Genomic DNA, 27,125 nt, shown 5'->3' on the forward strand with positions numbered 1-27,125 from the left:
CCAGCATGGACCGTACGGGAGATACTGGATCTGATCGCTGTATGGGGAGACGAATCTGTTCTATCAGAGCTCCATTACAGAAGACGAAATGCCAAAGCATTTGAAAAAAATCTCCAGGCTACACAGTGCTGCATGACAAGCATAACGGAAAGCCAAAGAATCAATTTGACAGTCATGGAGGGAGGGAGGGAGGGAGGGGGGACTGAGGACTCCTGCTATCCCAGTCCACAGCAGTCTCTGAAAAGTATTTGCATTCTTGGCTGAGCTCCCAATGCCTGTAGGTTCAAACACATTGTCCGGCGTGGTTCAGGGTATAGCTTGTCAATGTATCCCCTCTCCCCCCCATGTGAAAGAAAAGGGAAAAAAATTGTTTCTTGACTTTTTTTAATGTCACCCTATGTGTAATGAATGCTGCTGGTAGACGTGATGCTGCGGCAGTAAAGAGCAGTATCTGCTCCTCTTCCCTCCCCGGTGGCAGATGGTACAATATGCTTGATAACTGCTGAATACCCCTGGCTGGCCTCAGGTGAGGCCAGCCGGGGGCAGGGCGCCTGGGTAAAAATAGGAATGATTCCTGGTCATTCCCAGTAGATGGTACAGAATGGCTGGTAACTGTCTTCATCATAACAACTGGGGGCTGAGCTCCATCAGCCCCCTCCCTTTCATGTGTAAAGAAAAGATTCTGTACTGCCTGAACTATCATAGCAGTGGAATGCTGGGCTCCTCTCCCCCGCACCGCTTAATGTCCTGCCTGGACTATCATAGCAGCTGGAGGCTGCCTCCTCCTCATTTTATCTCACTAACAAGTCACTGTTTCTTATTCCTGCATTCTTTATAACTTCATGACACAAATGGGGGGGACACTGCCACGGTAGCCCAGGAAGGTTGGGGAGGGAAGCAACGGGTGGGGTTGTTGCAGGGGCAACCCCCATGAATGGCATGCAGCTCATCATTTCTGCGGGATCTGACACAGAGCAGCTGTGCTCTCTGGTTCTCTGATATACTAGTTCTCTAGTACACTTGCCCCATATTCTAGGCAGGACTGACTATTTTTAGATACCATAAAGGAGGGATTGACTCGGGGAGTCATTCCCATTTTTGCCTTTGTGACCCCGGCCGACCTCAGCCAGGGGCACTCATGATAGCAGCAGATGGTACAGAACGACAGATAGCCGTTATCTCATTGCCAATTTACAATGGCAGCAGACGGTACAGAACGACTGATAACGGTCTCTGCTATCATGCAAAAGCAAATGAATGCTGCTGTGTAGCGCTGCAGTATCGCCTCTGTCAGCGGCATCCAGTACACATACGGTGACAGTAAAAAAAAGCTGAACGGGCTCCATGGTTGTCGTGCTATGGCGTCTGCCAGGGCAATCCAGGGAAAAAGGGCGCGAAACGATTGTCTGCCGTTGCTTTCCCGGAGGAAGGAATGACTGACGACATTTACCCAGAACCACCCGCGACAATGATTTTTGCCCCATCAGGCACCGGGATCTCAATCCAGAATTCCAAGGGGCGGGGGGGAGACTGCGGGAACTATGGGATAGCTACGGAATAGCTACCCACAGTGCAACGCTTTGGAAATCGACGCTAGCCTCGGACCATGGACGCACACCGCTGAATTAATGTGCTTAGTGTGGCCGAGTGCACTCGACTTTATACACTCTGTTTTACAAAACCGGTTTATGTAAAATCAGAATAATCCCGTAGTGTAGACGTACCCAGACTAAGTGGAGTCAAGGCAACACCACAGTGGTGGTGGTAGGTACATTTGCAGACAAGAGGAGTATGGGAGAAAAAGGATAGTTCATGGCCACAGATAAAACCAAGGTTACATACAGTGAATGTTAATGGAGACTCTGAGCTGAGGAGGAGGAAAAGGGAGAAGCAGAGGTGTGTTTGAGCATGCTTCTCTTGCCCAACCTCTCTTAAAACAACACTGTCAAGTTACGGCCAAATCATCCCCTCCCATGGAAGTGGTGGAGAAATCTCTGAAAGAAAACTGTTGTACAGGACCCCGCTTCCCCCACCACCACGCATACGCCTTGTCCAGTCGCAGGGAGGTGGCCCCTACTGGAAAGCCCAGGAGACCCACCCCCAACTTACAGTCTCACACTAACATCTTTTCTAAGCCCAGGAGAGGAAGATGGCACAAGAAACACAATGTGCTTTTCTCATCCTTACCCCAGAGTCCCCTTCTGTGTAGGCAAGGGAGTTCTCTGCACATGGGGATCTTAGTAGGACAATCTAGGCTCCTAATTTTAAAACACATTTCCATGTCTGTTTCTAATGACAGAGCATTTCAAAAAGGTAACTGACATTGTATTATTTAAAAAATAGATTGGGGAAGGTTTTTGTACATTTTTCTCTGCTTAGATGTTCCAAGCACTGCAGTTTGCATTGTAAGTAGTGCAGGAGGGTGTATTTGCTTTACTTTTTAAAAGGGAACTTTCCCTTGACATTTTTAAAGATCAAGGAAACATTTCTCTTGGTCTTAGATTCTGGGAGAACTTGTTTATACAGAACTAACATAATGGGGTGAATTTGACCTTGTCCCTTTCAATCCTGGGAAAACAAACAAAAAGCACATCAACCCAGTCTAGGCGCAGAAAAAACTGTTCTTGCCATTACATGCAGAGGACACTACATGACCCCAAACTGGATTCAACATGGCTCACAGACTGCAGAACTTTAAAAGGTGATTTGAGACTATTATATGTGAAGAATTAATATCATTCCCAAACCAACACAGCCTCCTTTCAACTTACATCAAAAGCAAATTCTTCTAAGGGAAAATAAATACAGAATGAAGTTTCCTACACTATGACTTTGAATCCATCAGATATGTATAAAAATTTCCCTGCAACTGGAGAAGTTATAAAAATGCAAAATTCAACAGGCTGTTGTACTTCTGCCTCTCTTCCACTATTTTATTATCATCCTGCATCTCCACTGACATAGGAACTTATTCAGATGCACAGGACTTTAGGTAAGCAAATAAATAAGATGAAGTTTCTTGCTCTTGTCCACTTTCCCTAGTATATGATGACATCACAGTTAAAGAGAACTGTCTGTCCATCGTAAAATGACAGAGATTATACTTTGGTTTTTAATTCTCCATTGCATTTAAATACCATCTCACTTTTACTATAAAAATTCACAAGTTAAAAATGTATTATTTGAATAGGACTAGGGTTACCATACATCTGGGTTTTCTTGGACATGATCTCTTTTTTTGGTCCTTTGACATCTGTCAGAGAAGATTTTTGAAATATGAAAAAATGTCTGTGATTTGGTATTGCCACCTTTACTTCCATGCTGCTTTCAGAGCTGGATGGCTGGAGAGTGGCAGCTGCTGGCCAGCCACCAAACTCTGAAGGCAGCACCACCATCAGCAGCAGCACAGAGGTAAAGGTGATATGGTATGGTATTGCCACCCTTACTTCTATGGTGATGCTGGGAAACAGCCTACAGAACTGGGTAGCTGAAGAGTGGCAACTGCTGTACCTGCCCCCTCCTACCCCCGGTAATATCTTCTATTTAGGAACTTAAAATATAGTAACCCTAAACAGGACACTTAAATTTAGAACATTTCAAGTTATTTTTAAATCACTATAAGTTGTTCTAGTAGTTAAATTATTAACTCAAGTTTTTGGTCATTGTGTTAAACTATGACCAAAGGAGGGATAGCTCAATGGTTTGAGCACTGGCCTGCTAAACCCAGAGTTATGAGTTCAATCATTGAGGGGGCCATTTAGGGATCTAGGGCAAAAATCTGTCTGGGTATTAGTCCTGCTTTGAGCAGCAGATTGAACTAGATGATCTCATGAGGTCCCTTCTAACCCTGATATTCTATGTGAAGGAGTTATCAGCTAGCATAAGGTGGCACAGTTCCATTGAGATATGAGTAGTTAGAGCTGGTCCCGTGTCATTATAGTGGTCTATGACTTTGGTGGCACCTATTAAGGAGAGCCGGGGTGAAAGTAACTTAAAAGGACTTACCGGTACTCCAGAGTCCTTGGTGGGGGGCAGGGTCTCAATTGGAAGAGGTGTGGCCTTTAAATCCCCGGGCACTTTAAATCACCATCAGAGGGGGCCCCAACCTCTGGCAGAGCTTTAAAGAGCCTGGGGCTCTGCTGCAGTAGCAGCTGTGGGAGCCTCTGGCCCTTTAAATCACCACCAGAGCCCTGCTGCTGCCGCTACTCCAGGGCTCCAGCAGGTTCTGGGGATGATTTAAAGGGCCCAGGGTGGTAGCAGCTACCAGAGCCCCAGACCCTTTAAATCATTGCCCGAACCCTAGGGAGGTGGTGGCAGGTCTCCAGCAGATATTTTAAAGGCCAGGCCAGTAGTGGTTGCCGCAGCCCTAGGTCCTTTAAATAGCCGCCGGAGCCCTGCTGCCACTACCCCAGGGCTCCGGGGACAATTTAAAGGGCCCGGGAACGTAGCTGCGGCAGGTGCCTTGGGCCCTTTAAATTGCTGCCTGAGCCCTGCTTCCACTTTCTCATGGCTCTGGCAGCAAGAGGCTGCTGCTGGGAGCCCCTGGCCCTTTAAATTGCCACCAAGAGAAGCCGATCTGTCCCAGTATGCAATACTGGGGCATACTGGCTTACTTTCATCTCTGAGGACAGCCTTACATCTTACATGTCAGTATACTGCACTATGGAAGCTCTGGGAGGAATGATGCTTCAGAAAGATCCACACCTCATAAGAACAGCCATACTCAGTGAAACAAATGGTCTGTCTAGCCCAGTATCCTGTCTTCTCACAGCAGCCAATGCCAGGTGTTTCAGAGGGAATGAACAGAACAGATAATCAAGTGATACACTGTTGTCCACTCCCAGCTTCTGGCAGTCAGAAGCTGGAGACTCCCAGAGCACAGGGTTGAATCCCTGACCATGTCAGCTAATTGTCACTGATGGACCTATCCTCCATAAACTTATCTAATTCTTTTCTGAATCCCGTTATAATTTTGGCCTTCACAACATCCCCTGGCAACTAATTCCACAGGTCAACTGTGTTGCATGAAAAAAATAATTCCTTTTATTTGTTTTAAACATGCTGCCTCTCAATTTCATTGGGTAGCCCCTGGGTCTTGTTATGTGAATTACTGAATAACACTTCCTTATTCACTTCTCTACAAGACTCCCATGATCCTTGGCACACAATGAAAGCATGCCCATTTGTACCGGTTCATAGGGCCATGAAATGTGAAGATTACAGAAACTCCTGCAGAAGTGTGGTTTTAAATTAAATTCTATATAGCCAATGTACATTAGGGAGACTGGGTCATTGGGCTCAGAACAGTCACTTGTCAAACTTCCTGAATCATTTTGCTAAATAAATTTAACACTTAGAGCCACAGGGAAGCCTTAATGAGCAAGGAATTGTTATTGCCCAGCTCATCCTGAGGCAGGGACTGTCCCCCAACCTCTTCCCCAACTAAAAAGTAAAAAAAAAAAAGTTAAAACTAAAAAGCAAACAGAACAAGCAGAGCCAGCACCAACATATTTTAGAAGCTTCCTTCTTAAGATTTGCCTTGTGGTATCTAACATTCACACAGTGCATTATGTGTGCAAAATATCCCTTAAACAAAGTTTTCCCTTTAAGAGTTTTTAAACTATTGAGGGAAGCGCCAATTTTAAACAGAGCTTACCAGTTATTAGCTTAAAGTGACCTCCGTGTAATTCCACTGTCTCACCCATGCTTATAGGCATATCTCAGAGCCCTCTCATTGCAAATTCCTAGATTCCTAGTTTCCAAACAATGTCAGAAGGGATGACTGTGATAATCTAGTCTGACCACCTGTGTAACACAGGCCACAGAACTTCCCCCAAATAATTCCTAGAGCATATCTTTTAGAGAAACATCCAATCTTTATTTAAAAGTTGTCAGTGATGGAGCATTCACCATGACTCTTGGTAAATTATTCCAGTGGTTAATTACACTCACTGTTGAAAATTTATACCTTATTTCCCACCTGAATTTGTCTAGCTTCAACTTCCAATCATTTTGTTATTGTAATACTCATGTGTTCTTATAATGAGAAAACCTATGAAGCAGAGATGAGTGTTCCAGAAGGCTCAAAATGACATTATCACAGCAGCATAAAAGATGGCATTAAACTCTTTAGAAGCTTATACAACTGAAATTTATTTTAACAAATTGACATTTGTAGTCTTTTACTTTCCTGGGCCTTTCAAACTTGTTTTTTTAATTTGAATACAATCAGTTAACTGAAAACCTGAATTCCAGTGGGGTAACACAAGCTAAGAACCCTTTTATAATCTCTATATCTTAGTTGTACTCTTCCTTGAAAGTAAATAGAGCAATTTACTTCCGTCTCTTTCCATATTCAGTCAGCGCAAACTTCAGCATCCCCTCCCTCCAAAACATGCTCTTCGTGCCTCACAGTTTTGCAAGTGCACCGTCTCCACAAAATGATCAGATGTGCCAAAGAAGAATGTGCAGGGGACAGGAGGAGAAGATCTAACATCCTTCATAGCCAAGAGGACTTGTGGTTTATTTGCCATAACTAAACGGCTTATGGCTGAGGAGGCAATCTAATCATCTGATAACTAGGGGCAAAGTAATCTCTCAGTTAAACCAGTGTAAACTACCAGAGTTAAATTTAGATTCACACCAGTATACTTGGTCCTAGAAGCCTGAGCTGTATAATTATGAGACTAAATCCACTGAGGTCAGAACTCAGCCAAAGCATTCAAGGCAGCCATTTAATCAGTATCATAGTACTGTCCACGCTGTGCAATTACATCATATCTGCCCTTTTGGGTTACTGGGCATACTCAGCCTTCAGTCTCATGTCTCTGAATACATCTAGGAGATCCATTATGGCACTAGATCAAGAATAATAGCACAGTTGTTTCTGTTTGCCCCTGCTCTGTCTTGTCCTTCAAAAATCAAAAATCCTCCACAAAATAAAACAAGTATGCCACCCAGAGATAACTGTTTGTTGTTTTGAAGGATTTGTTCTTTGCTTCTGCCAAGTGTCTTCAGGAAAACAGTGTCCTGTAAGATGGTGGGGGTAGGGAGAGGAGAAGGAAAAGCTATTTCATAAGCTTAAAGAAATAATTTAAAATAAATATGCAAGCAACCGCAACTGCTTTCTTAACTGCATTTCTTCAGCTGCAAGAGTCTCAACTAAGAAGTTAACTGTAGAACAGGGGACCTGGAGTCATTCGTCTAGCCCAGAGGTTGGCAACCTATGGCACACGTGCCAAAGACGGCATGTGAGCTGATTTTTAATGGCATGCTGGGGCCTGCTGGGACTCCAGTGTGCATTAAAAATCCTGCGGGCGCGGCAAGCCGCAGGGTCCATACTCCCAGGCTGGAGTGTTGGGCTGAGCGCAGCAAGCCGCCGGCCCCTCCCCTGCCTTCCCCCTCTTCCCCTGGAGCCCTGCTGCGGCGTGCGCAGTGCTCTGAGGGCCAAGGATGCGTGCTCCCATGGGGCAGTGTTTGGCTCCGCGGGGAGGGACAGACGCTCCCAGCTCAGCCGGAGCCCTGATGCCGCATGCGCAGAATTCTGAGGGGTGAGGCTGCACATGCGGCGGCAGGCCTCCAGATGAGTGGGGAGCCTCATGGTAAGGGGTCCGGGGCCAGGGTGGGTTTGATAGGTTGGGGGGGGTGTCATAAACAGATAGCTAAGGGTTAACGTTCTTTTACCTGTAAAGGGTTAACACAGGGAACCAAACTGACCAGAGGACCAATCAGGAAACGAGACTTTTTCAAATCTGGGTGGAGGGAAGTTTTGGGTGTGAGTTCTTTGTTCTTTGTCTTGTGTCTGTGCCCTCTCGGCTCTGAGAGTGATTTTTCTATCTCCTGCCTTTCTAATCTTCTGTTTCTAAGTTGTAAGTACAAGGATAGTAAGACAATAGGTTTATATTGTTTTATTTTGTATTTACATGTGTGTAGTTGCTGGAATGTGTTAAATTGTATTCTTTTTGGATAAGGCTGTTTATTCATTTTTTTCCTTTAAGCAATTGACCCTGTATATTGTCATCTTATTACAGAGACTATTTTTAATGTCTTTTTCTTTCTTTTTTTATATAAAGCTTTCTTTTTCAGACTTGTTGGAGTTTTTCTTTAGTGGGGACTCCAGGGAATTGAGTCTGCAGCTCACCAGGGAACTGGTGGAAGGAAAAAGTCAAGGGGAAAATCTTTGTGTTAGATTTACTAAGCCTGACTTTGCATACCCTCTGGGTGAGGGGGAGAGATTAGATCTCTCAGTACTTGTGTTTCCAGGACTGGAAGCAGGGAATCTCCTAGGGTCGTCCAGGGAGGGGAGCCTGAGAAGAAGTAACAAGGAAACAAGGGGAGGGGGTTATTTCCCTTTGTTGTAAGACTCAAGGCATCTGAGTCTGGGGGTCCCCCAGGGAAGGTTTTGGGCAGACCACAGTGAGATAGGCACTGTATAATTCTTAGCTGGTGGCAGCGATACCAGGTCCAAGCTGGTAACTAAGCTTGGAGGTTTTCATGCTAACACCCATATTCCGGATGAGTGGGGAGCCTCATGGTAAGGGGTCCGGGGCCAGGGTGGGTTTGATTGGTTGTGGGGGTGGTTAGGGGCAGGCGTCTCTGGAGGGGGCAGTCAGGGAGCAGAGGAGGTGGATGGGATATGGGAGTCCTGGGGTCTGTTAGGTGGTGGGGGGTGGATAGATGTCAGGGCAGTCAAGGTACAGGGAGTAAGGAGGGTCCTGGGAGGGGCAGTTAGGGTGGGGGGGTCTCTGGAGGGGGTGGTCAGGGGACAAGGAGCTGGGGCAGTTGGATGAGTCGGGAGTTCTGGGGAGTGGGCTGTCATGAGACAGGAGTGGAGAGGGATTAGGGGAGGCAGGGAGCAGAGGGGGTTGTATGGGTCAGGAGTTCTGGGGGTCCTGTCAGGGGGGCAGGGAGCGGTTGGATAGGCATGGGAGTCTGGGAGGGTCTGGGGGTGGGGGTGTACATAAGGGGTGGGGCAGTCAGGGGGTAGAGTCCTAGGGAGCAGTCAGGGGACAAGGAGCAGGGAGGCTTAGATAGGCGATAGGGTCCTGGGGGGCAGTTAGGGGTCCCAGGAGGGGGTAGTCGGGGGGGTTGGGGGTTCTGAGGGGGGCAGTCACGCAGCCCTCTGCCCTGCACCCCCACACACACCCCAGGCCCCTGCCTTGAGCCCTGTGCCTTCCTCATACGCACCCAGCCCTCTGTTGACTCCTTCACCCCCACCCCTACAACCCCAGCCCTGACTCTGGCACCCCCACACATACCCAGCCATCCCTGCCCTGACACCAGTACCCCCCTCACATGCCTCCAGCCCTCTACCCTGACTCCTACACCCTCCTACATCCCCAACCCCCCCACATCCCATGCACCCCACACATCCTCACCCTGAGCACCAAACAGGAGCTCCTGCTCCCCTCTGCCACATTCCCACCTGCACCCCTCACACCAAATGGGAGCAGTCCAAGTAAGTGCCCCCCAACACCCAAACTTCCTGTCCCAACCCTGAGCCCCCTCCCTCATTCTAGCTCCTGGCCAGACCCTTCACCCCCAGCCCTGTGCTCGGTCCACTCCCACCCTTAGCTCAGTGCAGAGAGAGGAAGAGAATGGGCCAGAACCAGGGAGAAGGTAGGTACCCACTTTATGTGGGCAGGGCCAGGATCCCAAACCGGCAGTGGGCTGAGCGGGTCTGGCAGCTGGGATCCCAGCTGGCAGGAACCGGTGGATGGAACCCTTGAGCGGCAGTGGGCTGAGCTGCTCAGCCCACTGCCGGTCTGGGGTCCCGGCTGCCAGCCCCACAAATCCTGCTGCCAGTCTGGGGTTCTGGCTGCCGGACCCTTCCCAACTGGAGTCCCGGTCGCAGGCTCCGCTCAGCCCACTGCCAGCCTAGGTGAACAGAACCCCAGACCAGCAGCGGGCTGGCGGCGTAAGATCAACATTTTAATTTTAAATGAAGCTTCTTAAACATTTTGAAAACCATGTTTATTTTACACTACAACACTAGTTTAGTTATATAATATATAGACTTGTAGAGAGAGACCTTCTAAAAAACATTAAAATGTATTTCCGGCACACAAACCTTAAATTAGAGTGAATAAATGAAGACTCGGCACACCGCTTCTGAAAGGTTGCTGATCCCGGGTCTAGCCTTTGATAACAGTGAGGAATTTACATAGTGAAAGGGCAGATAGATGAGGTGCCAGCATTGTCCTGTGATCTGTTTGTCTGTCTGGGGCCACACTGACAAAGGAGGCGACCAGCAAAATCCATGATGTAGAGATGGCACAGAGACATTTGTACCTAGATTGCTACAAGATTCAAGCATGTTTGGAATAAGGTTATCCATCCAGGTCTCTCTCTAGCACAAGCTTTCAGCCCATTAACAATCCATACTGGAGCCAAAGGACCACCTGTGTCATTCAAACAAACAACTGAGCCAGCACACAAAAAACTCCAGCTCCCCCTCTGACAGAATCTTCTTGTACTCTTGGCCTTATGTGCAAATTGGTTGGAAAACGGTGCTTCCCCACTCTTCTGAACTCCTGCACAAAGGAAAATTCTGTTTTACCTATGAATTTTCATTCTAACACCATGTCAGCCAGTTCACTCTGGGGTGTTCCTTGTCTCCAGGGCAACTAGAGGCAGAGCAAATCCTCTTTCTGAGCCTGGTCTTAGGATTGCCCCTCAGGAAAAAACTCTCCATAACAATAGCTTTCAAAACTTGAAGAAAAAAATACTAGCAACACAAACGGTTAGAAGTACTATTCAACTCAAATTATCTGCAGCAGAGCCTTGACATAAAGTGTAAACATTTCCTAGAGGAACACTTTCTTCCCCTTCAAACTACTTAACAAGTGAGAAATATCCAGAAAAAAGCCCTTCACATAATGCAATCCTCCAAGGGAAGATCAGACTGACATTGAATCATAGAAATGTAGGACTGGAAGGGACTGGATAGGTCATCTAGTCCAGTCCCTTGCACTGGAGCAAGACTAATTATCATCTAGACCATATCTGACAGGTGTCTGTCTAACCTGCTCTTAAAAACCTCCAGACACAGAGATTCCACAATGTCCCTACATAATTTGTTCCAATGCTTAACTACCCTTATAGAGTTAGGAAGTTTTTTCTAATGTCTAACCTAAATCAGCCTTGCTGCAATTTAAGCCCATTGCTTCTTGTCCTCTCCTTATCCACTGAGGACAATTTATCACCCTCCTCTTTATAACAACCGTTTATGTACTTGAAGACTGTTATGTCGTCTCCTCTCAGTCTTCTCTTCTCCAGCCTAAGCAAACCCATTTTTTCCCAATCTTTCCTCATAGGTCATGTTTTCTAGACCTTTATTCATTTTCATTGCTATCCTTTGTACTTTCTCCATTTTTCCAGAAGTGTGGTGCCCAGAACTGTACTCCAGCTGAGGCCTTATCAGTGCTGAGTAGACTGGAAGAATTACTTCTTGTGTCTTTTGCTCACAACACTCCTGCTAATACATCCCAGAACGATGTTCACTTTTTTTGCAACGGTGTAACACTGTTCACTCATATTTACTTTGTGATCCACTATAACCCCCAGATCATTTTCTGCCATATTCCTTCCTAGACAGTGGAGGGTCCAAGAATGAAAACTCACCGATAAGTCAGAATTTTCCCTCTCTTAATTCCCTCCATGTCAGAAAGACTTCACAGTGGGATGTAGAAAGCAGTAGTTCATCTCTACAGTCCTACCAAATTCATGGTCCATTTTTGTAAATTTCATGGTCATACCATTTAAAAAATCTTGAATGTCATGATTTCAGTTATCTTAAATTTCACAGAGTTGTAACAGAACATGAACATACTTTAAAAAATGGAAAAATATAAATGTGTAAAGGCCTTAAGTCAGCATTCTCAAAATGGAGGTCCCGACCCAACAGTGGGTTGAAAGCTATTGTAGGGCGTCGGGGTATTACCATCTTTACTTCTGTGCTGCCTTCAGAACTGTGTAGCTGGAGCATGGCAGTTGCTGGAAGGGTGCTGAGCTCTGAAGGCGGTGCTGCCACCAGGAGCAGCACAGCCTTCAAAGCTGGGTTTCCGGCCAGCAGCTGCTGCTCTCTGGCCACCCAGCTCTGAAGGCAGCATAGAAGGGTGGCAATACTGTGACCTCTCTACACTAGACTTAAGACCCCTCAGTTTGAGAAACGCTGTATACTTGTATATATGTTTACCCTATAGTATAAAAGAGTATAGTATAGGGAAAAGTACACAAAAGACCAGATTTCACGGGGGAGACCAGATTTCACAGTCTGTGATGCGTTTTTCCCAGCCATGAATTTAGTAGGGCCCTAATCACCTCTAGAGCAGGAGGAGGATTCATTTTGCCCATGTAGTACTGAAAAGGAAAGTTAACATTATGAGAGCAACCTGTTCCATAACACCCTTCACCAGATGCTGAATCAGCAGGTCTGAGGATGTCAACTCCATTGGTCAAGCACAAAGTGTGAATTGGAGACTCTGTACTGCTACTGTCTTAGAGATCTCGTAACGTGTGTGATCTCACTGCCCATAAAATTGCTGCTCTTCTCACAGAGCGCACAGTAGTGAGAGGAAATGTATATTAGGTTTTAAATCCCTGCGCCATATACACCTTTATTCATCCACAGAATCTGTTCACATCTAACTTACGCACTAATTTTCTTTTTTCTGAGGGTGTTTGGATTCAACCACAAGGACAATACCACCATTTCCTATTATGAAGAAGAGTGTGGTGACCTTAGGGATGGAAGCCTGGTTACCACATTGATAGAATGTGCAACTGAAGTTTCACTGAGAGCCTGCCAAGCTCCAAAAACACCCTCGGACAAGGAGGTGGCCAGTAGGCAAGATACTTTCAGTGAGATGAGGAAGAGAACTAGCAACTTTGAAACTGAAAGGTGGTTTTATCAGGACTTGTAGTACACAGAACAAGATCATGATAGGAATCTGCATGTTGCCACAGGACTGGTAAGAGTGGTAGTCCTCAGGAATCTGGTGTGTAACAGTGAGATTCTCATGGGTTTCTTGCAGAACAATATGTTTCAGCTACTGACTTGTCTTTGTTAGCCCTGAGCATCATTGTCAGGCCATCTTGTAAAAATACAAGAATGTCCTTTTGTTTCAGCTGAGTTTTCACTGATGTTGTGTGTTACTAGGAACACTGACATCTAAACCTTGAGTAACACATAGACATCATTTGTGGATTTCCTCTGAGATGCTAGGAAGAGTTTATCACCTTCTTAGAACAAGTGACTGTACTGCCTCTCAGTTTCCTGATGGTTAGGCAGCACTGGATATTGGTTCAGCATTGGTTGCATTGTTACATGTATGTTGGGAATCTGAGGTTCTAGCTCAGGAGTGGGCAAACTACGGTCCATGGCCACATCTGGCCAGCATAACGGTCCTGCATGGCCCTTGAGCTCCCAGCTGGGGAGGCTAGCCCCTGCCACCATAGCCTCAACTCACCGTGCCGCCAGTGCTCTGGGCGACGGGACTGCAAGCTCCTGCTGGGCAGCACGGCTGCAGTGTATTAATTGCTCCCCGTAGGAATGTGCTATTCATGGAGCACCAGGACTAGCAGCTGAAAATAGTACACCATAAGTAGCACATTCCTACGGGGAGCAATTCAATACACTACACTTGGGTAGGGAAGGTTGTGCCTCCCCAAACAGCCTGGCCCCCGCGCCCATCCGCCCCCTCCCACTTCCCACCCCCCGACTACTCCCCTCAGAACCCCTGACCCATCCAACTCCCCTGCTCCTTGTCCCTTGACCATCCCCTCCTGGTACCCCCCTTCTTCTAACCGCCCCCTGGAACCCCACCCCTCTATCCAATCCCCAACCCTATCCTCTATCCCCACCCCCTGCTCCCTGTCCCAACCCCTATCCACACCCCCTCAACCTGACAGTGCCCCCAGGACTCCCACGCCTATCCAACTGCTCCCTGTCCCCTGAAAGCCCCCTGGGACCCTCTGCCCCTTATCCAATCCCTCCACTCCCTGCCCCCTTACCATGCCATTCAGAGCACCAGGAATGGCAGGCATAATTAGCATATTCCCATGGGGAACAATTTAATACACTACACTGGCTCTCCATACAGTTTTGGAACCCCGACGTGGCCCTCAGGCCAAAAAGTTTGCCCACCTGTTCTAGTTGTATCCAATTTAGATCGAAGAACCAAAACCTGAGGTTTAATGAGAAGGTGACAATCATTGTGGCCTCTTCCATCACAACCCTCTTTAAGCTCAGTGGCTGAGGAGAGGAAAGGCATAAAGGAGGCCTTTTAGACCTTTTTTGAGATAAGAGGACCATAACCTCTGCTTTTGAGTCTCTTTTCCTCACACTTCTTTAGTTTTTCAACTGAAATTGGATGCAGAGAGCTTAATCAACAGGTTTCCAACCAGGCTTGTGATGAACTAAAAGTCTAGCTGGTCTAAAACCCATAAGCACTCATGAAATTAAACCCTTACTCATGCTTAATGCTGGAAGCTTGGCTTAGGATCTGAGGTATCTTGCTCAAAGCTCCAGCTTTAGTTATTTCTCCCTCTCTTTAGAGGATCTAGAGAGGAGACTTTCATGAGAGGTTTAAAGAGTTTCTGCTGCCCTTTTAAGTGCAGACTGTGGCTAATATCATGCAGCAGTCCTGGGCCAAACCCCTGAGAGTCCCTGAGGAGAACAGTGCATTTCCAGGCAGATTGAAAGGACAGTCTGCAGCCTTGTAACCTGCATTATCTCTGTGAAAATAATAGTAGCTACTTTATGGATCCCTATGGAACCCCTGGAAGGAAGGAGGAAGTAGGCCCATCTCCCAGACAAGGGGATCTGAATCACCAACTCTGCCTGCTGCTGGGTTTGGGCTGAGGGGAGCCCACTGTACAGAACAAGGAGTGAGCCAGAACCACTGATGACAAATGAGTCACTGATATCAAAAAGGTCATAGGAGCCCATACCTTTCATGGCAGCTGAGGCCTTGCACCTGAAACACCTTATGGGAAGACGGGGAAGTTTTGTGGTCTTCTCAACCACTTCAGCATAGTCCATGTATATGTGCTAACTGGGAGAAGGAATTTCTTTCTCCTGGTTACTATGGGAGGGGACCTTGCTTTCCCAATTCCCTTCAGATTCAGAAGGTTCCAGTGAAACTTTTCTGCTTACTCTGCCAGATATGCGAATGGCATCCCATGCTTAGGGGAAAGGCAGGAGGCTTTAAGGAAAAGGAAAAGAAAATCACCTTACCCTACTTTCATGCCACTGATTCTGGCTTGGGCTCAGTGAAGGGAGTTTCCAGGCAGTCTGCCCTGACATCCAAAGGGTGGACCTTATCCCCCTCACTACCTGGAAACAGAATTCCTGGGGCTTGCTGTTTGTCACTTCTCAGAGAGTGCAACATTCACCCTCCTCACAGAGCCAGAAGAATTTTTTGTTTTAAGTTTCGAAGTTTTGAGGATGAAAACCCCAAAGCCAATGGAGAAACAGATATTTAATTAAAAATCATTCAAAGATCCTGTGAAATTTCGGCACCAAAGGAAGCCCAAAGGAGTCTGCTATGTATGCCACTTGGAGGCAGATAATTCTGGGAGTGCTTCCTGAATGGCAATCCTAAACCCAGTTTAGAACAGAGATCCGTTCTTTCTCCTGTTGCCATGGAGACCCAAAATACCCCACTGCTTTGTGGCCTCCACGTCCAACGCAGAGGAGACTGAGAATTAAATACTGACCTCTCTCAGCTCTGAATAAAGAGAGACAGCTGCCATGTCAACACTAATTCTTTAAATTGTTTAATCTAGTGAATTGTTCTGAATACAGATTAACTTTTATTAACCTTTGAAAACTGAATTTGCATGAGCTCTGATGAACTGATAGAAGGTTGTTTGGTTTCCCTATAGATTCTTCAAGCGCCTTAGTTTCCTCTACTGAAATGCTGGTTTGCTATATCCTACAGCAGTATTCCTCAGTGAGTCCCAACAGCTCCTATTATATACAATGCAAAGCAACAGTATAGAAATTAGGGAGTGGGGGATATTTTCTCTTTTCCACATGGCTGTACCCTCCAAGGTCAAACAGCCATGCTACATTTAGTTTCCACTTATCTCTATGCTGACACTGACCAGTCCTGCACTTGAATTGCAAGTCTACAAAAAAGGAAAGAGGTAATATACAATCCTATTGCAACATTGAGGGGGCTCCCACTATGACTTGAGTGCAAGTTTGTCTGCTGGTTTAACTAGGACTTTACAATCATTTCCATTGCTTTTAAGACAAATAAAATATTAACCATATTGCCAGAGCTGAAAATTTGTTCTCTAAAAAGACTAAATGGACTAAACCTGGCTTAGATTCTTGTTACTTCCTTTTGTGCTTCCAGATTTGTTATGCATGTTGATCCTGATTAATCAAAGCATTTAAGAATATGCTTCAGTCCATTGAAGTCAACAGGATTTAAGAATATGATAAACTGTATTTCTGGATCAGGGCCATATTCCCCCAGTTGACTGGATGCTATATATTATTAATTATATACGTTGCTACCCATGACTAAGAACTTCAGTGTTATAATTACAAACCTTGATTCTCATTATCTGAGGATGGATAGTGAGTATACACTCTATCCCAATATAACACGGGTTCGTGTACAATGCGGTAAAAGCTCTGACACGCTGCTCTGAGCAGCGTGTTAAGGGGGCCAGGCCGGGCCCAGCCCAAGGGGTTGGATAAGGAGCAGAGGGTCTCGGGGGCGGTCAGGGGCTCCCACCCCCCCCCAGGGTCTAGGAGGTAGGAGCTGAGAGGGACAATTTTGGGGCCCCTACAGTCCCAGAGTGGCCCAGAGGATTAGCGGGGGGCCAGGAGCAGCCCACTCCCCTTCCCTTGCCCCGGCCCCAGCTGTGTTACTCAGGGGAGGGGTCTTGAGGGAAGAGATCCCCCCTGCACTCACCGGCAGCAGTGGAAGCAGAGCAGCCCGGCCCCAGCCCGCTCCACTCTGCCAGCTCCCAGCTGCAGCGTTCCACTTCCCACCAGGTGACTGTGGAGAGCATCCTCCCAGCCGCGGCACTCCACTTCCTGCCGCAGGTGAGTGCGTGACCTTTCCCCAACCCCAACCTCCCCCTGGGACAGGGCTGGGGCTGGGGCAAGGAAAGTGGAGCAGGCTGGGGCTGTGTCGCTCCGCTTCCCACTGCAGGTGAGTGGATGGGTCAGAGAAGTCAGGGGGATTGGGTAGGGGGTGGGGTCCTGGGGGTGATTAGGGACAGGGGTCTCTGGAGGGGGCGGTCCGGAACAAGGAGGCCAAAGTAAGTTAGATATAACACGGTCTCATCTATAACGCGGTAAGATTTTTTTGTCTCCCAAGGACAGCGTTATATCGGGGTAGAGGTGTATTTTACTATGGATGGAAGAGGGAAATGCTATAGATCGGGGGTAGGCAACCTATGGCATGCGTGCCGAAGGCAGCATACGAGCTGATTTTCAGTGGCACTCATACTGCCTGGGTCCTGGCCACCAGTCTGGGGGGCTCTGCATTTTAATTTAATTTTAAATGAAGCTTCTTAAACATTTTTAAAGCCTTATTTACTTTACATACAACAGTTTAGTTAGATATTATAGACTTATAGAAAGAGACCTTCTAAAAACGTTAAAATGTATTACTGGCACTTGAAACCTTAAATTAGAGTGAATACATGAAGACAGCACACCACTGCTGAAAGGTTGCCAGCTCCTGCTATAGATGTTTGGATGGATGAGTTTTGAGAGGAGAAACTTCTTTGATAGCATTTTTTCCTTGTCTAATTATTATTTCACACACTTTTTATAAAGGAACCTAGACATAACTCACTCACTTTTTGTATTGGGTTATTTTGGATACTTGCATTAAAATTAAAAGTAATGCTTTAAAAAAAAATCAGCCGTAATGGTTATAACAAAAATAAGCTAACACACACATTTTTCCAGGAGTGCAAAAATAATGTGATAAGTTTTGATGATCAGCATTAGGCCATCTCTGTCAACAGTAAAGCAGCTCCCCTTTCCCCCACTCCTGCTTTAAGTTATATTTGCCTATGTTCACTAGATGTTACTGGCAAAAAAGCTTCTTGCAGTTAGTACGACTACATTCCAGTAACTACAAACCATTATTATTCCCAGCTATCCAGTCACTGCTAGGATACCACCATTGACTATTGGCATAGAGCCTTGGCCTTTTCAGTTAGGCTGTACTATTGGTTTGGAAAGGAAGAGCAGAGTAATCTCAGATACTCAGGGGAAATGTTCAGAAGGAACATGGAAGAGGGACAGCCTTGGGAACGCTGCTAGAGTAAGTGTCCCTTTCTGCAATATAGATAGAGGCTCAGGAAGGATAAAGAGAGCTGCACTTGCAGGGTTTAAAGGAAACCTTGAAATCATGGTAAGTGGAAGGGAGAAGTGATGCACTGACAGTGACATTTCATTCATAGTCACCTGACCACAGTTATATAGTTAGTAAAATCAAAATATGTATCTGTGAAAAATGATACATTCTCAGAATATAAAACAAGACTTCCTTCCAGAGTTATATGGGCACCGGAATGTGAAGAAAAAGATGTAGGAACCCTAATCACCCTCCCTGTACATAAGAACATAAAGATGGCCATACTGGCTCAGATTAATGGTCCACGTAGCCCAGGACCTGTCTTCTGACAGTGCCAGAGGCTTCAGAGGAAATGAACAGAATACGGCAATTATTGAGTGATCCAGCCTGTCACTGAGTCCCAGCTCCTGTACACACTCACCGCTAGTTATCCAGCGGTGCAACAAGGTACAGTTAGCTTCCATGCTACTAAGCTTCCACAGCAAGTAACAATGCTGTATATAGACACAAACCTTATTTAAAATTAATCATGCTATGACCTGGTTACAAGCTTAAAAGACATATTGCAGATGAACCCAAAAGGCTGGCTGCAAAAAGATAACTGGTTATATAAAAAGATGAGAGACTATGGTGTGACCAAGACATCAAACTAGTAAATGATAAGTTTGGCACGTGGTAAGGAAGCAGCTACTGCCCCCAAGAACGACAGTGGGGAAACTCAATATCTGAGAAATGAAACCTTGTCATAAGTGGCTCAGACATGCACAGGGGGAAGAACTTTCATCCTCTGCAACAAGACGACTCCTCTTAGGACCCAATTGAAAGTGCACTCTGCCACTGAATTCTATGGGGTTTGGATAAGGATTTTTACCTACATACCTCAAAAATAAAATAAAATAAAAGAGAAAGATTCTGCTCTCATTTCACATAAAGTGGCAAAGCCTCAAAAAATAGCTTTTCTTCAGTTGCCAAAAATAAATAATAGAAAGTTATGACAAAATGTCCATTCTTTCAAGAGAAGGAAGCAGTTTTTGAACATAGTGTCTTGTTGCTGAAACAATTATGTATTGTATGATAATCATGTTAAGAAAAATATTTCTAGCTACTGCACTGGTTGTTCGTTGTGTGAATTTCTCATCCTAGATTTTAAATAGATATTAGTAACTTGTCACCTCAAAAAAGTTAATTGAATTTGAGCAGACTGACAAAAGCCTGGTAAGTGCAGGTTGGCAACATATAAGCTTTCCACACAGCTCTGCCAATGGACCTCAGTCTTGACCTGCAACATCCCCTACTATTCAAGTCCTGTGACACTACATAGCTCTGCCAATTCACCTCACTATTGATATACAGCATCTGTAATCTTATGCACAGGCACATTGTCAAGATACAACACCGGATTCTAATGTCCCTTACAGAAGTGCAGATCAGGAGTTACACCATTTACGTCAATGAGTTATACGACTGTAATACTCATTTAAGGGAGCCAGATCTTAATACCACATCTCATATTCGGGATTGCTGGGAGGCAAGTTTATTTTGTGAAAGAACAGATCCCAACATACTATATGGAGATTGTAATACAGTATAGAGAATGAAATAGTAAGAAAAAGACGGTTACTCACCTTTGTAACTGTTCTTCGAGATGTGTTGCTCATATCCATTCCAGTTAGGTGTGTGCGCGCCGCGTGCACGTTCGGAGAAACTTTTACCCTAGCAACACTCGGCAGGTCAGCTGGGCGCCCCCTGGAGTGGCGCCGCTATGGCGCCGAATATATACCCCAGCCGACCCGGCCACCCTTCAGTTCCTTCTTGCCGGCTACTCCGACAGTGGGGAAGGAGGGTGGGTTTGGAATGGATATGAGCCACACATCTCGAAGAACAACAGTTACAAAGGCGAGTAACCGTCTTTTCTTCTTCGAGTGCTTGCTCATATTGATTCCAATTAGGTGATTCCCAAGCCTTACCTAGGTGGTGGGGTCGGAGTGAGATGTTGCAGAATGCAAAACTGCTGAGCCAAAAGGCTGCATCATCTCTTGACTGTTGAACCAGAGCATAATGTGAGGCAAAGGTGTGGACCGAGGACCAGGTAGCTGCGCGACATATTTCCTGGATTGATACATGAGCTAGGAAGGCAGCAGATGAAGCCTGAGCCCTGGTAGAATGTGCGGTGAGATGGCTCGAGGGAACATAAGCCAAGTCATAACAAGTGCGGATGCACGCTGTCACCCAAGAGGAGATCCTCTGAGAGGAGACAGGTAGGCCCTTCATTCGGTCTGCCACTGCGATGAAGAGTTGGGGAAATTTGTGAAAGGGCTTCGTCCATTTGATATAAAATGTGAGCGCCCTATGGACATCTAGGGAGTGCAATTGTTGCTCCCGTCGTGATGAGTGCAGCTTCGGGAAGATGACCGGAAGGAAGATGTCCTGATTGATATGGAAGGCCGATACCACTTTAGGGAGGAATGCTGGGTGTGGTCGCAACTGCACTTTCTCCTTGTGAAACACAGTATACGGTGGGTCCACCGTGAGCGCCCAAAGCTCGGAGACTCGTCTGGCCAATGTAATGACTACGAGGAAAATAGTCTTCCAGGACAGGTACAGCAGCAAGCAAGTTGCTAACGGCTCGAATGGTGGAGACATAAGTCTGGTTAAGACCAGGTTGAGGTCCCAGGTAGGGGCAGGGCGGCGTACTTGGGGGTATAGGCGCTCCAAGCCCTTGAGGAACCTGGAAACCATAGGGTGTGAAAACACGGAGCGGCCACTCTCCCCTGGATGGAAGGTAGAAATGGCCGCCAAGTGCACCCTCAATGATGATACCGCTAGGCCCTGCTATTTGAGAGACCAGAGGTAGTCCAGGATGATGGGGATCGAGACTTCGGTGGGAGCAACATTTTGCGTTTCGCACCAGCAGGAGAAACACTTCCACTTGGCCAGATACGTAGACCGAGTGGAAGGTTTCCTGCTATCCAGGAGTATCTGTTGTACTGAGGCAGAGCAGCGTAACTCTGACTGGCCCAACCACGCAGGAGCCATGCCATGAGGTGAAGGGACTGCAGGTCTGGGTGGTGAAGTCTGCCATGGTCCTGAGTTATGAGGTCTGGGTGAAGAGGCAGGGTAACTGGGCTGGCTATCGACAGGTCAAGCAACATGGTGTACCAGTGCTGCCTGGGCCACGCTGAGGCGATCATGATCAAGCGAGCTCCGTCCCTGCGGAGCTTTAGCAGGACCCTGTGAACCAGCGGGAACGGTGGAAAGGCGTAAAGCAGTTTGCTCGTCCACGGTATCAGGAAAGCGTCCGAGATCGAGCCCGGGGAGAGACCTTGGAAGGAGCAGAACATCTGGCATTTCCTGTTCTCGCGGGAAGCAAAGAGGTCTATGCACGGAAATCCCCACTTCCTGAAAACAGAATGAATAATGTCCGGATGGATCGACCACTCGTGAGAGCGGAAGAATCTGCTGAGTCGATCCACCAGAGTGTTCCGAATCCCTGGGAGAAAGGATGCTACCAGGTCTATCGAGTGGGCTATACAAGAGTCCCAGAGTTGAATGGCTTCCTGACAAAGGGGGGAGGACTGTGTCCCCCTGTTTGTATATGTAATACATGGCCGTTGTGTTGTCTGTGAACACTGACACACAACGGCCTTGCAGATGCTGTTGAAACGCCTGGCATGCAAGGCGGACTGCTCTCAACTCTCGGACATAGATGTGCAAGGCCAGCTCCTGAGATGACCAAAGGCCTTGAGTGCGAAGATGTCCGAGGTGAGCACTCCAGCCGAGAGATGACGCATCCATCGTCAGGGCCATAGAAGGCGGGGCGGATGGAACGGCATCCCTGCACACACCAGGGAGGGCGTCAACCACCAGTCGAGGGAGCCTAGGAGTCTCGGGGGAACCGTGAGGATCCTGTCTATATTGTGTCTCCCTGGGTGGTATACTGAGGAGAGCCAAGTTTGAAGGGGACGTAGGCATAGCCTGGCATGCTTGGTCACGAACGTGCAGGCAGCCATGTGACCCAGGAGGCCGAGACAAGTTCGAGCCGAAGTGGTTGGGAATTTTTGTAGGCCTTGTATAATAGATATCATTGTGTGAAACCGCGGCTCTGGTAACCAGGCCCTGGCAAGATTGGAGTCCAGAATGGCCCCAATGAACTCTATTCTTTGTGTGGGAACCAGAGTAGATTTCTCTAGGTTGATCATTAGGCCTAGTTGGATTAATAGGTCCTTGACGATGCCCATGTGCCGCGTTACTTGGGTCTCAGAGGCCCTGCGAATGAGCCAATCATCGAGATACGGGAAGACGCGTATGCGTCGATGATGGAGGCAGGCGGCAACTACGGCCATACACTTTGTGAACACTCTTGGGGCTGTGGAGAGGCCAAACGGAAGGACTGTAAATTGGAAATGTTGATGGTTGAGGTACCATCTGTGTGGAGGATAAATGGCAATGTGAAAATACGCGTCCTTCATATCGAGGGTGGCATACAAGTCTCCAGGATCCAAGGATGGGATGATGGTCCCCAGGGATACCATGCGGAACTTCAACTTTATCAAGAACTTGTTGAGTCCCCGCAGGTCTAGAATTGGTCTGAGACCTCCCTTCGCCCTGGGGATTAGGAAATAGCAGGAGTAGAACCCCTTGCCCCTCAAGTCCTCCTGTACCTCCACTATAGCTCCCATGGCAAGGAAGAACCGTACCTCCTGCAAGAGGATTTGCTCGTGAGAGGGGTCCCTGAAGAGGGATGAGGATGGGTGGATGAGGGGGGGCGAAATAAACTGAAGGCAGTATCTAAATTCTATGGTGCATAAGACCCAACGATCTGAAGTTAGTTGGGTCCACAGAGGGAGGAAAAAGGAGAGGCGGTTGCAAAAGGGAGGGAAAGGATCCTGTTGAACAACTGGTACGTTGCCCTCAGGCACGCCTTCAAAAGTTTGGTTTAGATCCCGTGGGTGGTTTGGCGGGGCTGTGATTCTGACCCCCTTGGGATCCGGACTGCCATCTACGATTGCCTCGGCCACGCCTCCTGCGGAAGTCCTGCCACTGTCTAGGCGGGGGGTAAAGGCGCTGAGGCTGGGGCCAGAAGGGCCTGCGCTGAGTCTGCGGTGTGTGCATCCTGAGCGAGCGCATGATTACCCTATTGTCCTTCAGACTCTGCAGCCTAGGCTCAGTCTTTTCCAAAAATAGGCCCTGACCTTCGAAGGGCAAGTCCTGGATTGTATGCTTCAATTCAGGTGGAAGGCCTGACACCTGAAGCCATGATATTCGCCTCATGGCAATCCCTGAAGCCAGAGTTCTGGCTGCAGAGTTGGCTGCGTCTAACGAGGCCTGGAGAGAAGTTCTCGCCACCTTCTTTCCTTCCTCCAAAAGGGCCACAGACTCTGTCTTGAGGGACTAACTCTGTGAATTTCTCAACCGCCGCCCAGATGTTATAATTATAGAGGCTAAGCAGGGCTTGTTGGTTTGCCACCCTGAGTTGGAGGCCCCCTGCAGAGTAGATTTTACGTCCCAATAAATCCATGCACTTAGCCTCCTTGGCTTTTGGGGCAGGGGATTGCTGGCCATGGTGCTCTCTTTCGTTAACCGATTGGACAATGAGGGAGCAGGGTGTACGTGCAGGTACTCGTACCCCTTACAGGGCACCATGTACTTCCTCTCAACTCCCCTAGCCATGGGCGGAATAGATGCTGGAGACTGCCAGATGGTATCAGCCTTCACTTGGATCGTCCGAATAAATGGTAAGGCCACCCTTGTGGGAGTGTCAGCCGACAAAATATCTACTGCCGGGTCCTCTATCTCTGGAACCTCCTCCACCTGGAGGTTCATATTCAGGGCCACCCGTCTCAGGAGGTCTTGATGTGACCTTAGGTCAATTGGAGGAGGGCCCGAGGATGTCCCCGCCACTGCTTTATCTGGAGAAGAGGAAAGGCCAGGGACAATTGGGTCCTCCGTTGTCTCATGGACTTGGGCGATGTCCGGCTCCGGTGGGACCTGAGGGTCTGGTGCCTGAATGGGAGCATCCTCCATACCCGCAGGAGGAAGACGGCTAACAGTAGCCTCCGGCACCCGATGCTCCGACAGTACAGAGCGTGTTGGCACTGGAGGTCCACCTTGGGCTTGGTGATATGCCCAAAGCGTCCAGAAGGACCACTGATGAGGTCCTTGGTCTTGAGCCTGGGTCTCTTGGAAGACATGACTGGGGACATCTAAGTCACGGTCCTGTGCATAGGAAGCACTGTCAGCATGGGATGACATAGATGCATGGCGAGACGGCCAAGGAGGAGCTGAAAACCCCTGAGAAGGGTCTCCATCCATGGGTAGTCTGTCTGTACGCTGCAGCGGAGAGTGGTACAGGGCACTATACCGGTAACAGGAATGAGACTGGGACCGGAATGGTGCCGAGAGGTCGACCAGGACCTCGAAGCTCGACGCCGGGAGCGGCTGCGAGAGGTGCGGTGCCGTGAGTGGTGCCGGGAGCTTGATTGGTACCAAGAGTACTGGGCCAGTGAACGGGGTCCTGAACGGTGCCGCGAGTGCGACCGGTACCAAGATGGAGAACAGCACCGGGACTGCGAGCGGCGTTGGGATCGGCAATGGGACCGAGAACGCCGGCAGGACCGCGATCGTGATCGGTGCCTCTCAGCGGTGCCGACTGAGGATGGTGTCAGTAGGGCAGGCTTGTCTATGGACTGTATAACCAGCACCGGCTGTGCCGGGGGTTGAGGCAGCGCAGACTCTGTCAGTGCAATCAGTTCTCTTGCCGTAGGGAATGTCTCAGGCGTGGAGGGAATAGTAAGCTCAACCATGGCGCGTGCCGCGGAGCTGTCAGGCACCGGACTCAATGGCTCTTGCGAGACCAGCATCGACGGTGCTGAAGTTGGTGCCACGGCAGTTGCCGGTGCCGGGCGGTCCGACTTAGGTGGGTGCTCCAACTGCGGCATGGACACGGAAGCCACAGGAGTCTTATGTTTTTTGACCCACAGGGAGAGGGAGCAGTGCCGAGCAGACATCTGGGCCAATGACGGTTGGTGCCAAGGGGCCTTAGCGGTACCGGTGCGCTACGGTGCCGAAGATGCACTCCTCCCCAGTGCAGACTGTCCGGCACTCGGTGCCGAAGGTGGAGGAGTAAGAGCTGCCTCCATCAGGAGCTGTCTGAGACGAAAGTCCCGCTCCTTTTTGGTCCGCAGCTTGAAGGCCTTGCAAATGCGGCACTTATCTGCAAGGTGGGATTCCCCGAAGCACTTAAGGCAGGAGTCGTGAGGATCTCCTGTAGGTATCGGCTTGTGACAGGCCGAGCACAGTTTGAAACCTGGTGAACCTGGCAAGGGCCTCGGCATCGGGTGAGGGGAAAGGGCTAATCCCCAAACTCCTCTTAACTATATACACTACTATGTTAAAGAAAATAATAAACTAACTGCAAGTATAGAAATTTGAACTACATACACAATAACAACGAGAAAACTACGAGTAGCTAGGGAGGTGGAGATCAGCTAAGCCGCGCTCCACTGTTCCAATGACCGACATGGGCAGTAAGAAGGAACTGAAGGGCCATTGGGTCGGCAGGGGTATATATCCGGCGCCATAATGGTGCCACTCCGGGGGGCGACCCAGCCAACCCACCAAGTGTTGCTAGGGTAAAAATCTTCCGACGAACATGCACGCGCCGCGAGCACACCTAATTGGAATCGATATGAGCAAGCACTCAAAGAAGAATACTGTGTTCCATTTAGCCCAAGCTTGAAACAGAATCTACATCACCATTATTCAGTGCACCAATCACAGAGACAACTGCAGACCCATGTGTCAAAAACACTATGCTGCAAGCATCTACCAAGAAACAGGTCTATCCCTGTCTCTCCTTTTTTTGTGGTTACTTCTGGGGACTCACTCCTACCTCTCATCTGGCTGAAGGTGGTGATGAATTTGCTGGTCACAGACTTGAGTTCATTATTGGCCAGAGTTATGAGATGTATCCCTTCGGTGACATTCCTCATGACTTTGTAAATGCCAATAGGGAACATCATCAACTTGCAGTCAGCCAAATCTGTAGTGAGACAAAGAAAAAAGGGGACACAAACATGCAGAGCAGGATAGTGTGCACAGAATGCTTCAAGTTACTACCATGTTCATACATTTTATTCTATCCATAAGAATTAGAGAACCTCATAAGAAGAGACAGACAAATTGTCAAGCTCCTTACGTTACTTGTGCAGTCTCAGTATGCATTTAACAGGGGACATTCCTTACTGAGAGGAGCTCGAGACTGTTCAAGAGGATCATTACAGCCTGAAGTTACCTAGAGATATGAGCGTATATTAGTTTTTGCTTTGCGGATGCAATTTCTCCACCTCATCCACTTTTTCACAGCAAGGACAGTGACAATTCGTCTGAGGGCCTTTTCCTCCCCAAAACCCTAGCTTGTGCTCCTGCTATAAAGATTCCCATGGCATATTACAGTGATCTAAAATTGCTGGGATGCAAGAACACCCAACCATTTCCCCTCCTACCCATGAAATGGCCCTCAATTCCTGAATAGTGCCTCAGCCTCCACAGGTTGGCACAGAGCTAGCCCTCTGGCATCAAGGCATTACACCGGGGGCATATGTGGCTGCTTTGTGGCTTCATGGCACCAGCACAAAGCGACTCCAGGGGAGCCATGACTTAGGCCAGAGTGGTGAGATGGAACAGGTACATGGGAGATTCATGCAGCACACACACACACAAGCTTTACAATCAGCTTCTGGTACAAAGTACTTGTGGCTGGTCTGAAAGCTCTGCAGCTTACAATGC

General features: G+C 47.8%; 1 protein-coding gene across 8 annotated transcripts in view; it reads right to left on the reverse strand.

Moving 5' to 3' along the window:
- The window catches only part of LRRC20 (leucine rich repeat containing 20), a 203,836-nt gene that overhangs the window by 141,808 nt on the left and 34,903 nt on the right, over positions 1–27,125 (reverse strand). For 6 of the 8 annotated variants that reach the window (XM_030570532.1, XM_030570536.1, XM_030570534.1 and 3 more), the window contains one exon: positions 26,230–26,379. The exons of 1 other annotated variant lie outside the window; for it this stretch is intronic. In XM_030570532.1, coding sequence (XP_030426392.1) covers positions 26,230–26,379 — 150 coding nt within the window. Of the gene's footprint in view, positions 1–10,085; positions 10,533–26,229; positions 26,380–27,125 lie in introns of those variants that run through there. One more of the 8 variants, XM_030570529.1, reaches the window with a different exon arrangement.

Source organism: Gopherus evgoodei, chromosome 7 (assembly GCF_007399415.2).
Source record: "Gopherus evgoodei ecotype Sinaloan lineage chromosome 7, rGopEvg1_v1.p, whole genome shotgun sequence".
Taxonomy (NCBI): Eukaryota; Metazoa; Chordata; order Testudines; family Testudinidae; genus Gopherus; species Gopherus evgoodei.